This window comes from Lagopus muta, chromosome 7 (genome assembly GCF_023343835.1).
Source record: "Lagopus muta isolate bLagMut1 chromosome 7, bLagMut1 primary, whole genome shotgun sequence".
Classification (NCBI taxonomy): Eukaryota; Metazoa; Chordata; class Aves; order Galliformes; family Phasianidae; genus Lagopus; species Lagopus muta.
Genome location: NC_064439.1, coordinates 10,608,580 through 10,622,125, shown reverse-complemented (window position 1 = coordinate 10,622,125; position 13,546 = coordinate 10,608,580). Strand labels below are relative to the sequence as shown.

At 43.5% G+C, this 13,546-nt stretch overlaps 1 protein-coding gene across 2 annotated transcripts in view; it reads left to right on the top strand.

The window, feature by feature from the left end:
- ADARB2 (adenosine deaminase RNA specific B2 (inactive)) overlaps positions 1-7,148 on the top strand; it is a 296,845-nt gene extending 289,697 nt beyond the window's left edge. For both annotated transcript variants that reach the window (XM_048950585.1, XM_048950584.1), the window contains 2 exons: positions 1,186-1,364; positions 3,909-7,148. In XM_048950585.1, coding sequence (XP_048806542.1) covers positions 1,186-1,364; positions 3,909-4,085 — 356 coding nt within the window. In that variant the 3' untranslated portion in view covers positions 4,086-7,148. The remainder of the gene's footprint in view (positions 1-1,185; positions 1,365-3,908) is intronic.
- Positions 7,149-13,546: the final 6,398 nt, after the last annotated feature.

Sequence of the window (13,546 nt, the reverse complement as noted above, 5' to 3'; positions counted from 1 at the left end):
AAAGTATTACAGAAAGGATCAAAACCAACATAGAATATATCCAGGCTTGCCCCCATTTGTGGCTGTCATGAGTCTCACAGTTTTTGCTTTGAAGCCTTTTCTCAGACAGTGATGTGAAAATATCCTCCACTTACTTAAATATGTGAGCTGATATAGGATGGCTGAGCATGAGAAAGAGAGAAAGCTGAAGCAACACAGAGGGTTTCCTAGGCACTGAGACAAGAACCCTTCTCTCACAGATGTCCACCATGAGCAGAGAGAGTTTTGGGGTGGTCAAAGGATGGAGTGTACATCTCCCCACTGCCCAACTGACGAATACCACAGCCTGCTCTGTCCCTGGTGCCTCCTCTCCTTTTCCTCTGCTTGGTGTTTTCATGGTGTTTTGGCTGATTTAGTGACCTGTGGCAGCTTCACAAGGCAGCGTGTTTGCTATCACATTTTTTTGGCACTCAGTCCTTTTGGGTGCTATCTTTACAGAGACTGTATGTGGTGTCAAGCATTAGATTCTGATCTTGTTCTATACAGAGGGCTTCAATAGCGCCAGGAGCTATCTGATTTTCAGGCTTTCAGTTTATATCCTGTTGCCTAGGTGAACTGGAATTTTAGATGCAGACAGATCTGTTATCTCAGGGGGGAAAAATCAAACAAGGTATTAATACAACATGAATGTGTTTACAAATTCTGGGCGAGGTTACGATTAAGCTGTAATTCTCTTCTACATGATAGTGAGTTCAGTCCCGGTGATTGAGAGGGTCTCTGCAATTTCACAATACAAAGAGGTTGTGCCAAGTAATTTTTCCCTTTATTGGTCACCTTTCTCTCATTGTGTGGGCTCAGTCCTGCCAGGCTCTTTCAACTCCCTCCCAGGACAGAAGGGATGATGCTGGAAGGAGCAGATAGAGCAAATTAATGATCTATAAGAACTCTTCTAACCTAAACCATTCTATGATTTTAATAGTTTTCCTCAGATTAACGATTTTTTTTTCCTACCAAGTTAAAGAGATCCACAGGAATTGCTAAATTATCTCTCTGAGGTGCTCAGACTAGTAACAATCAGCAGTGACAACAGCACAGGTCAGTGTATTTACCCAAGGACATCTCATGTGCCTCAATGAATCACCACAGATTATCAGCCCCTGAGGGTTTCAAGATCTAGATGATACTGGTGTCCTTCTCTCCTAACAGGGGTTAGTCATGCTGACGCTCGGCAGCCTGGAAAGTCTCCCAGCTTTAGTGTGAATTGGATTGTGGGGAACGCGGATCTGGAGGTTATCAACGCCACAACAGGGAAGAGGAACTGCGGGAGCCCCTCACGGCTCTGCAAGCACATGTTCTTCACTCGGTGGGCAAAGCTTCATGGCAAGGTAGGCCTGGTACACTGATGGGACACTGCTGCCAGCAGCAAGTGGGATGATCCTTACCCTGTAGTCAACCCTGTTTTGGGAATCACATGATGAAGGTGCATCCACAACAGATGTCCAGCATTCCTCCTCATGGGGCTTGGGTGGGGCTGGAGGTTACTAGGAGCCAAGATCCTATGGTAGCTGAGGACTCAGAGAAAGCCAACAGCAGAAACTTAGGCATGTTTGGAAGGGAGATGGGTGTTCTGGTTGTCCATGGCACTGGTTTCTAGCTCAAACAAGCAGTGTTGAGTGCCCAGTCAAGCACAGCAGAAAATTTTTTCATGTCTTGTTCCAAGTATCTCTTTGTCTCCAAGAGGAGTCCTCAACCTACCAAGTCTTGGGACTGAGAGCAGTATTTGTCATGGCCTTGAAGATATCTGCATCACTTCATTGCCAAACAGCAATTTAAACTCCCAACTTCAGTTGCTCCCAGTCTCACTCTAGTTAGCTGATTAAAGCAGGTGCTATGGATTGCTTATTCCGTTTCTCTCCCCCACTCCCCTAGATGTGTCATTTAATACTGATAATACCCAGCTGCTCCTCAAGAGGTGAGTTGACCAGATGCTGAAGGCTCCATTACGCAGCACCAGTACAATTTAAAGGTATTAAAACATAGGCTATACTTAGTTAAAATGACAACCACTCATTGACAGCTGGGCTATGAAATCCCTTATTTGAAATAGCGCTAAAGTCAACTTGCCATTGCACTTCACTTCCCATGGATGGAGACAGTAACAGGACAGATGGATGGCTTAAAGCTACAGGGTGAAGCCTAGAGCTCACAAAATGAGTAGAAGAAACTTCATCTGGAATAAAGGAATGAAAGAATAAAAGGGAAGTAAAGGAGAAGCAGGGAGCCTCTTGCCAGGGCTGAGTGAATGCCTCAGAGCTTTCTGCTTGCCAACACTTGAGAAACACAAAGTCGAGGAGATGTGGGTATATCAGAATTTTGAAATAGAAATGGGCCTAAGAATGTTTTCTGTAAACAAAGTCCAAAACCAAATCAAAGAAAAGGGTGTTATAACAGCAATTCAAATCAATACTGTGATTTTACACGGATAGAATTTGGCCATCTAGCAGGGAGCACATTGTTTTCTAAATGCTTGTCTCAGATATTTCCTTTCTTTCTGTCACTCTTCTTGTTTTGGAGTCAATGTTTCTCTTCCTGCCTGAACTTTCAAGGAGGTGCTGGGGGAGAGGAGCACCCAGATACCGAGTCAGCAGGACTGACTCCACTACTTCTAGGAGGAGCAGCAGGGAAAACACGTAGTGTTTCTCCAGCTCACCTTCTTTCCCTGATATAACATTATTTTGCTATATGAAGGTTTGACAAGAATTGTCCTGCAGCCTAGAAAATGAAGACAAGAAATAGATTCTTTTATTAAGTGCCCAAACCTTATTCATATGGGGAAATAAATGAAAAAGGCAGAGAGGTGGCAGGAAAGTTTGCAGCCACTTCCACCAGCAAAGTCAACCAGGAAGGTCCATTTAACCTCAGGCTGGAGCACCACCTCCTGCACCGGCTGTGCCAATCGTCTCAAAGCTGAGCAGGCCCATGGAGTACAAACACATGGCACCAAGCAAACCAGATCAGCTCATTCCAGGCTGCATGATTGCCCTTTCCTGGAGTCTCTTTCAGAATTTCCCCATTTTACAGAGAAGAAAAACAGTGTTGTTTACTTGCTGAGGCTGTGCTTTGACGGTGTGTTTTCCTACAGGGTGCTATTTCACTGGCTTGTAAACATTGGACTTTCACCTGCCTGCTTGCTCTAGGGCATTTTCCTAACTTCGGGTTCTTTCACACCATGTCAAAGGCTCACAACTGTTTTGGTACTGCTGAGGCTTTGGCAGGTCGGAAAAAGCTGTTTGGACCTTCTGCACAACTCAGGGTACTGCAATCTCTGTGTGCTCCAGGCGTGTGTGTAGGCACTGTCTGGCTGGTTGGCTGACAGCACAGTGCTCACTCTTCCATCAGCATGGATCCAGATGCTAATTTCTGCCCCATTCTGGGCAGTTCTCATTGCATTTCTGACAATAACAAATACAAGAAGGAAAAGGGAGAGTACGTGAAAAGCCTCTCCTCCTGTGATCTGCTCATGTTTCTTTTGAGCCTAAAGCTGCTCAGCTAACCTGAGCACATCATTTAAAAAAATTCTCAGACTGGATTTTCCCCTTTCTTTTCTAAAAATCACCTCAACCAAAAGGTAGATTTTTTGTAAAGCACATGAATGTTTGCTGCTGCCAATGCCCACTCCAAGGCAGAGTTGTTTACCTTCCTACACTTTGCAATGGTTTGGAACGGTGTTGCAGGCATTCAATGCTTTCATTTTTGTCGTTGTTGTTAATCCAAAAGTAAACATACAAAGCACAGTGATAGTTTGCTTGTCGCTGATGACACGTAGACAGGAAGATTATATGGCTACTGAACCTCCTGTTTCTCTTGGCTCGATGGCTGATTTTTTTATTATTATTTTATTTTTCTCTTCCCTGCCTCTTGCTCTGCAGCTGAGCACACGAACACCAAGCCATGGAGACATGCCACTGATGTACAGCGAGGCAAAGCTAGTGGCTCAGACATACCAGGCTGTCAAGCAGCAGCTGTTTAAGGCATTTCAGAAAGCCGGGCTGGGCACCTGGGTGAAGAAACCCCCAGAGCAAGATCAGTTTCTACTGACTGGGTAAATCACGCAACACCTTTGCTATGCGACCAGATCGAATCAACTGGTGAGAAGTCTGGGCAGGACTGAGAATGGAAGCGACTTGGTATTTAGTAGCAACCTCCACAGAAATATTTTCTTTTAATTCTGTATTGGAAAAACATAAATATAAATGTGTCTGATGCACTGAAGTCAACTTTAGAAAATTGCTTTTTCATGATCCCTTCCCAAGAATGCACCTGCCCACATTAGAATGCACACACAGAGATGCACCCACAAAGATTTTGCTTGTCATAGTTTATCGCTGTTGGTATTCACAATCTGAGGTGTTAGCAGGCCACCTGGCTGATCCCAAACAGAGTTTGTTTTCCCTCACAGAGTCAGTGCAAGAGTCATCATTGAATAATGGAAAACAGTAAGCAGAGATGGAAGCACCCCAGGCACTCAGCAGGGCTCTGGGCATCCATAATCATCCACAAATAAAGGTGTTGAACCTCTATGCAAAATCATCCTGTTCACTGCCTAAATCTGTGACAAAGAATTTGGGCCTTGAAGATATGCAGAATTTTTAAGCTCCGCTTCCCACTGCTGGCTCTGAGCACAACGCTGGGCATCAACTTTCCCTTGGTTTTTGCACTGCACTCCTCTGATGCCGTGGACATACTACTTCCCACCATACCTCTGATCCTGGCCACGAGTTTCGCACACTGCAAATATGAATTATTTGAGCCTATTCACACCACATATGTCCCTTATAAACTAACTGGGTATCCCTCACCTCACTGGAGTGCCACTGGGGCTGGTGCTCTCTGTTGTTCTGGGCTGTAGGACCACTGTGAGGATGCTTCCAGATCCAGAGATCGGGGAGCTGCTGGAAATCATTCAGGCTGGAGCCAGCACCCAGGGCCTCAGATCTGACAGCTCCTGAGAATCCACTGCTCTAAATTAAGTTGATGTGATCTCAGGATGCTACCAATTGTGTTGGGTATCCACAACAGAGACATCCCAAACTAGGCAGTACATTTGGTACTTGGCTTTTTCCTGCCTCAGTTTCTCCATCCACAAAATGGGGATAATAACATATGCTTCACATCTAAAGAAGTTGTCAGGAGTGTTCTGGCCAGGTCCCAGATAAGCCAGATGCTGTCACTTTTACAGTGAGTTTCACCTCTGCACATTGTCCAACTGACATAAGTGCAGTAGATAGAACTACAAACTTGAGTAAGGTTCCTCTCCATGTAAGAGTTTCCAGATTCTAACTCTGTATAAATGACAAATATTATTGTTTTTCAGTTAGGAGGCAAGTAATCTTTCCTGTATAATTGTAACTGGATCTGATATTATCTCATTTTTGAATCACCCCAAACTTCATCAGAATGCAAAAGATACTGTCGTGGGAGAAACAAGCTTTGATGGTCCCACTGCAGAATCAACCTTCAAATGCCCTGCATATTTCTTTTGTGTTTTAATTCTTCTTTTTTTTTTAATGACAGGATTTGCGGGTATATAACTACTGTTTTCTTTTTATTCTTGTGATTCTCTTTAAACCTGTATATAACATGCTGCTACTGATTTGTGATAATTGTCTTGGTATTTTCTCAGAACTGTCAAGTTGAGTTACTTTTCAAACAACACAAGGCTCATTTTTTCCATGTAATTTCCTTTACATAAGAAACTGTTCCTATCAATAAAGATAGATGTTCTTTGTATAGGGTTTATCATGTTTGGAGAGCCATATACAGTAAATACATTGTTTATTGATGCCCACAATAGAATAGCTACAGTATTTTGATGAAATTTTATTTTTAGATTATAAACTGCAAGATGTATCTATAGTGTCTTGTATAAAAACAATTGTGATAAACTAGAATTTTTAAATTAGATAAAACAAAGCTCCCTCCTTCCAGAAAGCTTTTCAGCAAAATAATACATTCCATATTAACTACCAAAAATATTTAAATAATTAAAAAAAATCCTTAGAGTAGAAACAGTAAAAAGAAAAAATACCCGAGACATTTTCAGTAATGGAAGCATTTTGTGGTACCCACTTTGTCAATATTTTGACTACTTTCTCAGCCATTCCGGTTAGCATTCTGAATATTTCTGGCACCTGCTGGAGCTTCTCACTCCTTTACATGGTCTCTCCTCCAGCACAGCCATCCCTGCTGCAGAGCACCCACAAGGTCTGGGCAGCTGGAGGGCACCGGGAGGGCACGGGGCCATGACCACGGCCAGTGGTGCAGTAGATGCTGTGGGTGATGCTAGTGGTGATGGTTGCATGGGCTGCTCCCAATGAGGGAGGGAAGCCATGGGAAAGCGAAAGAGGAGGATGAGGGCAGAGACCCATAGGACATGGGGGAGCAATGTCTTCTACTTTTCCTCTTCGAGTTAGTCTTTACCTGGCACACAAGAGACCTCTAGGCTTCTCCTTACATTTCCCAGCCCTTCCCTGCTCTCCTTCAGGCCCAGCACAATGGCCACTCAACAAATGCATAAAGCTCCACAGGCTGGTGTTGCAGCTAAGGTGACAACAAAAGGCTGCACCTGGTTATTTTTGAGGACAAAAAGAAAAGTGTGGCAAGATTTAATTATCCTTTGTTGCAAGAAATACATAAACGAAATCCTGGATTCAGGTGCAGTGGGGATCCAAATGAAGTTCCCCTTGCTAGTGGGCATCAGCTGGTCCCTCTGAAGGCAATGGAGTTGCGCCTCCACTTGCACAAGGGTTGAACGTGACCTTCAATGTCTACTTCTTCTCATTATGTGCAGCGATAGAGCGTGGTGGGACCAGCACTTAGAAACATGCATGACCTACATGCAACATTTCCTGAAGCAAAGGAAAACTTGCTCAGTAGTAATCTTTCAGTGAAGATTCTGTATATAACACGCATGAGTGAATGGCAATACTGTACTAATGGATGTACATTTGTAACATTTGTATAAAAGAAAAAAGAAACAAAAAGGACAAGAGAAAATAAATCTAAATTTACATATGTGAATTTGCTGCTAAATTCTGTAAATTGCACTTCAGTGATACCTAATAAGTGAATGTTTCTGTTAAGTGAATAAAATGCCAAGTAAAATTGTTCTTTCACTGTTTGTTGACCGTTTTTCACAGTGGCTTAGAAACCAGTTTGCAAATGCTCCAAGATACACTAATACTTTTACACACACATAATAGATCTCTAGTCAACATGTTCTTGTTCTGTTTGGATTTGGTGTGTCATAGGAAACATACACTTACATTGATGGTTGCTGGTAGGGAAGAAGCCTTCTAGGGACGGTCATAGATAACTGAGCTGAGACTGCCACTAACTTATTTCCAGGTTACTCTGAAAACTTTTTCCTCAATGAAAATACATCTTTACAAACTCACACTCCACGTGACTTGCTGTCTATAACTGCTTAAGAAAACAGAAGTGATTAACAAAAGGTCTGAGGTCAGTGCATCTTTTCAGACCACTTCATCGGTAGAGTGGCCCTGGTTTCCTTCTGAGTAGAGCTTTAAGTATTTAGTTGTGGCAGACAAGAATCACACACTGAGCCCATATGACAATTTATGCAAAAGTTCAACACACTTTAGTGCTTAGGCATCACTTTATGTGCTGAAATTACTTCCGCCAGCCAGTCCTTACAGAGATCTCCAGTGTTACCAGTCTTTCAGAAGTGCCCACTGTCAAAATATACACACACTTAACAGTTAAAATTTTCTAGAAAGATTTGAAGATTTGTTTCCAAGATGAAACTGAGCCTAACAGCTTCCAGAGAGCCCCTTCAGCTCACTGGACCCCACAGCAATTCTTTGCTCTTGTTGAAGAATCTGATGCTGGACGTGCGTGGGCCGTCCCATTCCTGGCACAGCAGGACATCCTCAGTGGCTATGCACATCATTTTTTTCAAGGTTAGACACTGTGGCAGTTGCCTTTCCTTAGCTTGGGTCTATGTTGTTAGACATTTGGGTGGGAAAACTAGGAGAGGGAAAGAATTTACAGGGTGAGGATTTTTTCATGCAAAACTGCCACTGTGAGCTGATCCATCCACGCTGGACTTGTGACTTGAATAATAAAAGCATCAGATTCTCAGTATTTATAGATCCCAAAGTTTATTTTCACATATAAATTATGTCACTTTTTGTGGATGTAGGTGAAGCAAATCCCATCATCTCTTCTCTCACCTCAGCCTTGTTATATCCCTATCAGCAAGGATGCTTGAGCCAGCAGAACATTAAGAAAGAAGCTACACCAATAAGGCTGTTTGTGTCACTAACCACACTCAAAGTGGTGAAGCTGTCATTATTTTCATGGCAAAAAGCATAAATGCCAGAATTCCTGGCTTGTTTGATAACAGCATCAGCTTGCCCCACAGAGGAGCTTCAGAGGGGATGTGTTCAACCACTGCAGATGTGGACCATGAAGGGGGTGACAGCCTCACATGTCTCCCTGATCCCCATCATCTGGGGGCCTCTGCCAGCCTTCCCAGCATCCTGGGAGCTTCAGCCCACACCTGGGCACTTTGGCCATAGCTGAGCTCACCACAGGTGGTTCCCAGCCTGTTTTCCCCTCCACAGTCAGCTGCTAGTGCCCAACTACAGCAGACACTGTGATGTGATTTGGCTGCTGAAAACAACTACAAAGCAGTCATCAGAGGAAATTATATGGATGGATTCTGTATTTAATCTCATTGAGTTTAAAGGCTAAATACCAGAACTGCACTTAAAACTTTATAGGCATCCACCCCAGGATCATCAGGCACAGTTATTTCTTTTCCAACTGTATTTTGGAAAAACAACAACATAAAACACGAACAAGCTGGTATATCAGCTAACAGAGGGCTTGAGAGAAGTGCTTGTTTCTAAAATAAAATAAATAAGTCCTTCTGCTGCAGTTAAACCTCGATAGCCCTGCTTGTGTGTTGAAGAATGAAATAGCAATTTAAAAGCTTTTTAAGCCTCTTGATTCATTATTGTTGTGCCTACTTTCCAGCCCTTAGCCCTGATTAATTTGGTTGGTTTCAGCTTGATCATGTGGATACACTAGTTTAGTGGAAATTTGTGTGAAGTCACAGAAAAGCTGAGACTTTTTCAAGCATAGTGACAGCCTGTTTGGATGCAAAGACACACACATACAAAATACAAACAAAAAAACACAAAGACATGGAAGCACATCCATACATATAGACACATATTGAATTTGTCAATCCAAAGCTTCCTGAATAAATAATTTGGCCTTGGAGAAAGGGGATTCGTAATCATTGTCTTTTCAGAAATGAAATGGTTCTGTTCAGATGCTTCATTCAGTCTGGCTTTCCTGGTAATTAAATCATCCATTAGATAAGTTTATGTTCTATTTTATCAACTTCCATTGTGATACAGAATTAGTTCCAGCAGACCATGAAAGCCTTGTTCTGCCTGGGAGAGGAAAAGGTCCTCTTCACTCTCCTTTGGCCCTGAACAGACACCTTCACAGCAGTGCTCAGCGAGGAGAGAAGCAGCTCCTTCCTTTACACCCAATGGGACCAAAACAACCAGGGGTGAAAGGAAACATTTGCAGGAGTAACAACATGATTTACATGCTATCACACCCTTGACACCACAGAATCCTAAAATCTGGACCGTTGCACAGAGTAGTGAGACTTGCACTCCTCAACTACAGATTTCAGTCATAGTCAACACCTAAACTCTACACTGCTGGATATCAAGCCCCTGTTCAACCTCTCAGCTTCTCACATTAAGTATTCTCTAGAGTCAACAGATCTTCTGGATATGCCCTGTCTTGGCTGCCTGCTGTGGGCTTGCTGTTGATCCTCTCTATGGTTTGAGACCTGTCCAGACTCATCCACACATAGTACCTGTGCTCCTCTCAAAATAAGATTGTGCCCGAGACAAAGAGGAGGGCTCCTCTTTGTTAAGTAACTCAGTTGATAAATGGCTCATGCTGCTGTCTAGAGGGACAAGAGAGTATTAAAGTCAACAGAACAACAGGCACTCTGAAGGAAATGTATCAGGAGGATACGCTTTACATTTACAATACTGTACATTATATGGAGGAAGCTAAATTACTCATTATAATTGAATAACTTTTTGGCGTGAGAAAGAACAAAAAACACACATTAGCTGGTTCTAGGACACTTCATTGGGAAAAGGGCATACATGAGATCTGGTGTAGGCTTTACCTTTCCAGTGAGGAAGAGCAAAAACTTGGTTCCTAAGCCTGATGCACCTGTACTCAGTGGAAACAGGAATCATCCATCACTGCCATCTGAACCTCTGCATTTGAATTTCCTTGCTGCAGCTCTTTTTTCACACCTGTCCCAGTAACTCTTTGACCTTTGGACAGGTGGGAGTATATTTGTACATTCAGTTCTACAAGCTCAGCTCTATTTTCTATGTACGTGGCTTTCCTAAAATGTTCTTTTATCTTCTGGGAGGATTACTCAAGGAGTGATGCAGAGATCAGAAGTAGTAATCTGTCTATACATTTGTCTCACTGCTTACTTATCTCTCTTGAAGCAGTGTGGCAAAAGCAAAGATTGACTAAATCTGAAAATATCCCCTTGTTCACTGAAGGAGTGATGCAGAGGTCATGCTATCCCGAAAGTGTTATTGAGATGTACCAAAACATAATTTTGGCCCACTGCTGTACAAGACCATCAAACTAAGGTATAACTGTTAATTTAACATGACTCCATTGTCTTCAAAGGACTCAGACTACTGTAATGGAGCAGAATTCACTTTATGAAGGAGCCAGGGTGTTAAGGTCAGATGAAATAGGTACATGAAAGCACTTCATCATTCCTTCTCCTTGTACTTCACTGTGCAATTCAATGATTTGCACCACTGAGTGCCAAAGCAGCCTGCTAGTGTCTCTAGACAAGGCTGGCTGAGGATTACCCTCTGAAATGACATTAAACTGGTGAAGCATTTTAGTGCTTATAGGATTGGCCAGCGAGTGCCATACTCTAATCCTGCTTCAAATTCTTCACCTTTTTTGTCATATTTCCTCCAGTTTTCATGGGGAGAAAGCTCTATGCAGCCATTGCAGTGAAGATTAGTCTTTCATGAGAAGATAGGAAGGACAATTTAGTGATCTCACACATGGCACAGCAGTTCAGCACCTCTGTCATGGGAGCAGATCCGTAACATTATTTTCAGATGTTTCTCTTCTTTTTTTATTTTTTAATAAGCAAGCTCAGTTTCTGATGTTGATTCTTTCTCCTCCTTGTCTCTTGCTCCAAGTGTCCCCAACAGAAAGCAGTAGCATCAGTCCCAGTGTTTAAGTGTCATAGTGACACATAGGTCCAGTGCTGCTGGGGTACCCTGCTAGCTAATAGAAACAAATGTAAAACAACACATGGAAAAAACAACAAAGGAAACTAAAAACACATTTTAAAGTAAGTGGCACTCCATCTTTTACAGGAAGGTATGCAGTAGCTACTGACATCACAGTTACTGGTATTATCATCACTGATCAACAGACTGATACTTCTTCCATCCCCTATGGTGCTATCTTAACACTGGGGATGTTCTATGCCACATGAGGATGAACCAACTTGAAGACGTTGGGTATTAGAGTTACCTGGAGACCCTCAGACTGGTTGGGTTGTGCCTGGAGCAGTTGGAGAGGGTGTGATCATTTGCTTTCACTCAGCCTTTGTGTCTGCTTCCCTCACCTGTAATAGGGCCATAGGAACCATCAGGGGTGATTAATGCATTATTGTCACCAGTGATAAGAGAGCACTGTTATGAGCCCTCCTGGCCTTTAATAACTGCAAGCCAAAGAAAGGAACACAGCATTAATTTATATTAATTACAATAAATTAACAGACTAGAGCCCTTCAGTCCTTTACGTCCCTCTCCCCAGGCTCTGGCAGCAGCAGCTGGTGTTGAGGAAATGGTAGTGGCTCCCCAGGAAAAGAAGCAAACCAACCAGCTGCCCCCAGGTCTGCTTACAAATGAAAAAGCTCTCAGTGTATCCAAGGGGCTCCTGCAGCTCACAGACTTTGGAGCATCTATGTATTTGTGTGTATGTCTGTGAATATATACAAATATATGTTATTTGCTTAAGAGCTACTTCCCGTGTGCCTCATCAAGACATTGGCTCATCATTTGGCCAGTGCCCCCACTACCAGTAAAATAAGTATAAGAGGTTGTGTGTCTCTCTGTTTAAGCCCTTTTTCCCTTCTCTTCCCTCCTCCTGCACATCCTGCCCTCTTGCTGCCATTCTCCCAAATGGCTTCAAATCACTAAGCTGGCAGAAAACTGACACAGCAGAAAATATGATAAATGCTTCTAAGGCTGGAGAGTTGAAGCCGTTTTGCAGAGGGTCAAAAGGCTGAGGAGCTGTGGGAGGCAGGGAGGAGTGGGGCACAGAGGGGATTTTCCTGTTCCACAGCCTCATCCTCAAGCACCAGTAGTTTCTTCCTTATTTCCCCTCATTTGGCAACGCTGCACAATTTGTCTTTCCTCACCACCTCTGAGTGCCTTGGACCCGTTCTGGGACACCCATGGGGAAACCGCAGCCTCGTGAAGATGCTCCGTCAGCACAGCGATGCTCTGCACTGGCTCTGGGGAAAGGAGTGAAGTCATCCCAGCCCTAGCATTAAATCAGCAACACTGGCATTTCCAGGGATGCTGGTGAGACAAGGCCAGACTTCTGGAATGCTGATCAGTGCATGCAGGATGGTCTGCGAAACCCAAATCTAAGGAGGACTGTTGTGGCTTACCCTGACAGGTGCCTCAGCACCACACAGTCATTTGCTCACTCCCCCAGGAAAAAAAAAAAAAAAAAGGAAAAAAAAAAAAAGCAGAACTGAATGTATGTAACAAGTGCACAAGCAATTGCTCACCACTCTCCAGCTGATGCCCAGCTATCCCCCAAGCTCCAGAAGAGACTGAGATGTCCTCCCACCCCCTTCAGAACTTCTGCATGATGTCATACGGTATGGAATATCCCTTTGGCCAGCTTAAGTCACCTCTCCTAATTCTGTTCCCTCCCAATTCCTTGGGATTTTCATTGAGAACAGCCTTGGCTCTGTACAGCACTGCTTCACAGCAGTTATGAACATCAGCATGTCAGGAACATTGATTTTCCCCTAGAACCAAAACATAACATCCTATCACACATGGAAGAAAACAATTCTGTCCCAGCTGAAACTCAGACAAGAAGCAGGCTTACAGCCCTGCCTACTCCCTGCGCTCCTCTATGCCCACCTCACTCCGAGCACATCATGGCCTTTCTATGGCATTTCACGGGCAGAGCTGAAGATTAATTCCCTAGAAACAGATTTTTATACATAAGTGTATGGGAACTGCTGAATCACAGCCTGAACCTCTGATTGATCTCCTGAGGTGAGCACTGAGTCAGCCATGGGAACACAGGTGAAGGCAATTCAGCTGTGCTGCCGGAAGAGGTGGAGCCTGGCTGCGCCTCTCCTAGGGCCATTTAAGAGCCAGTGACTACCAGTGGGGAAGGATCTCTTCTGAAGATT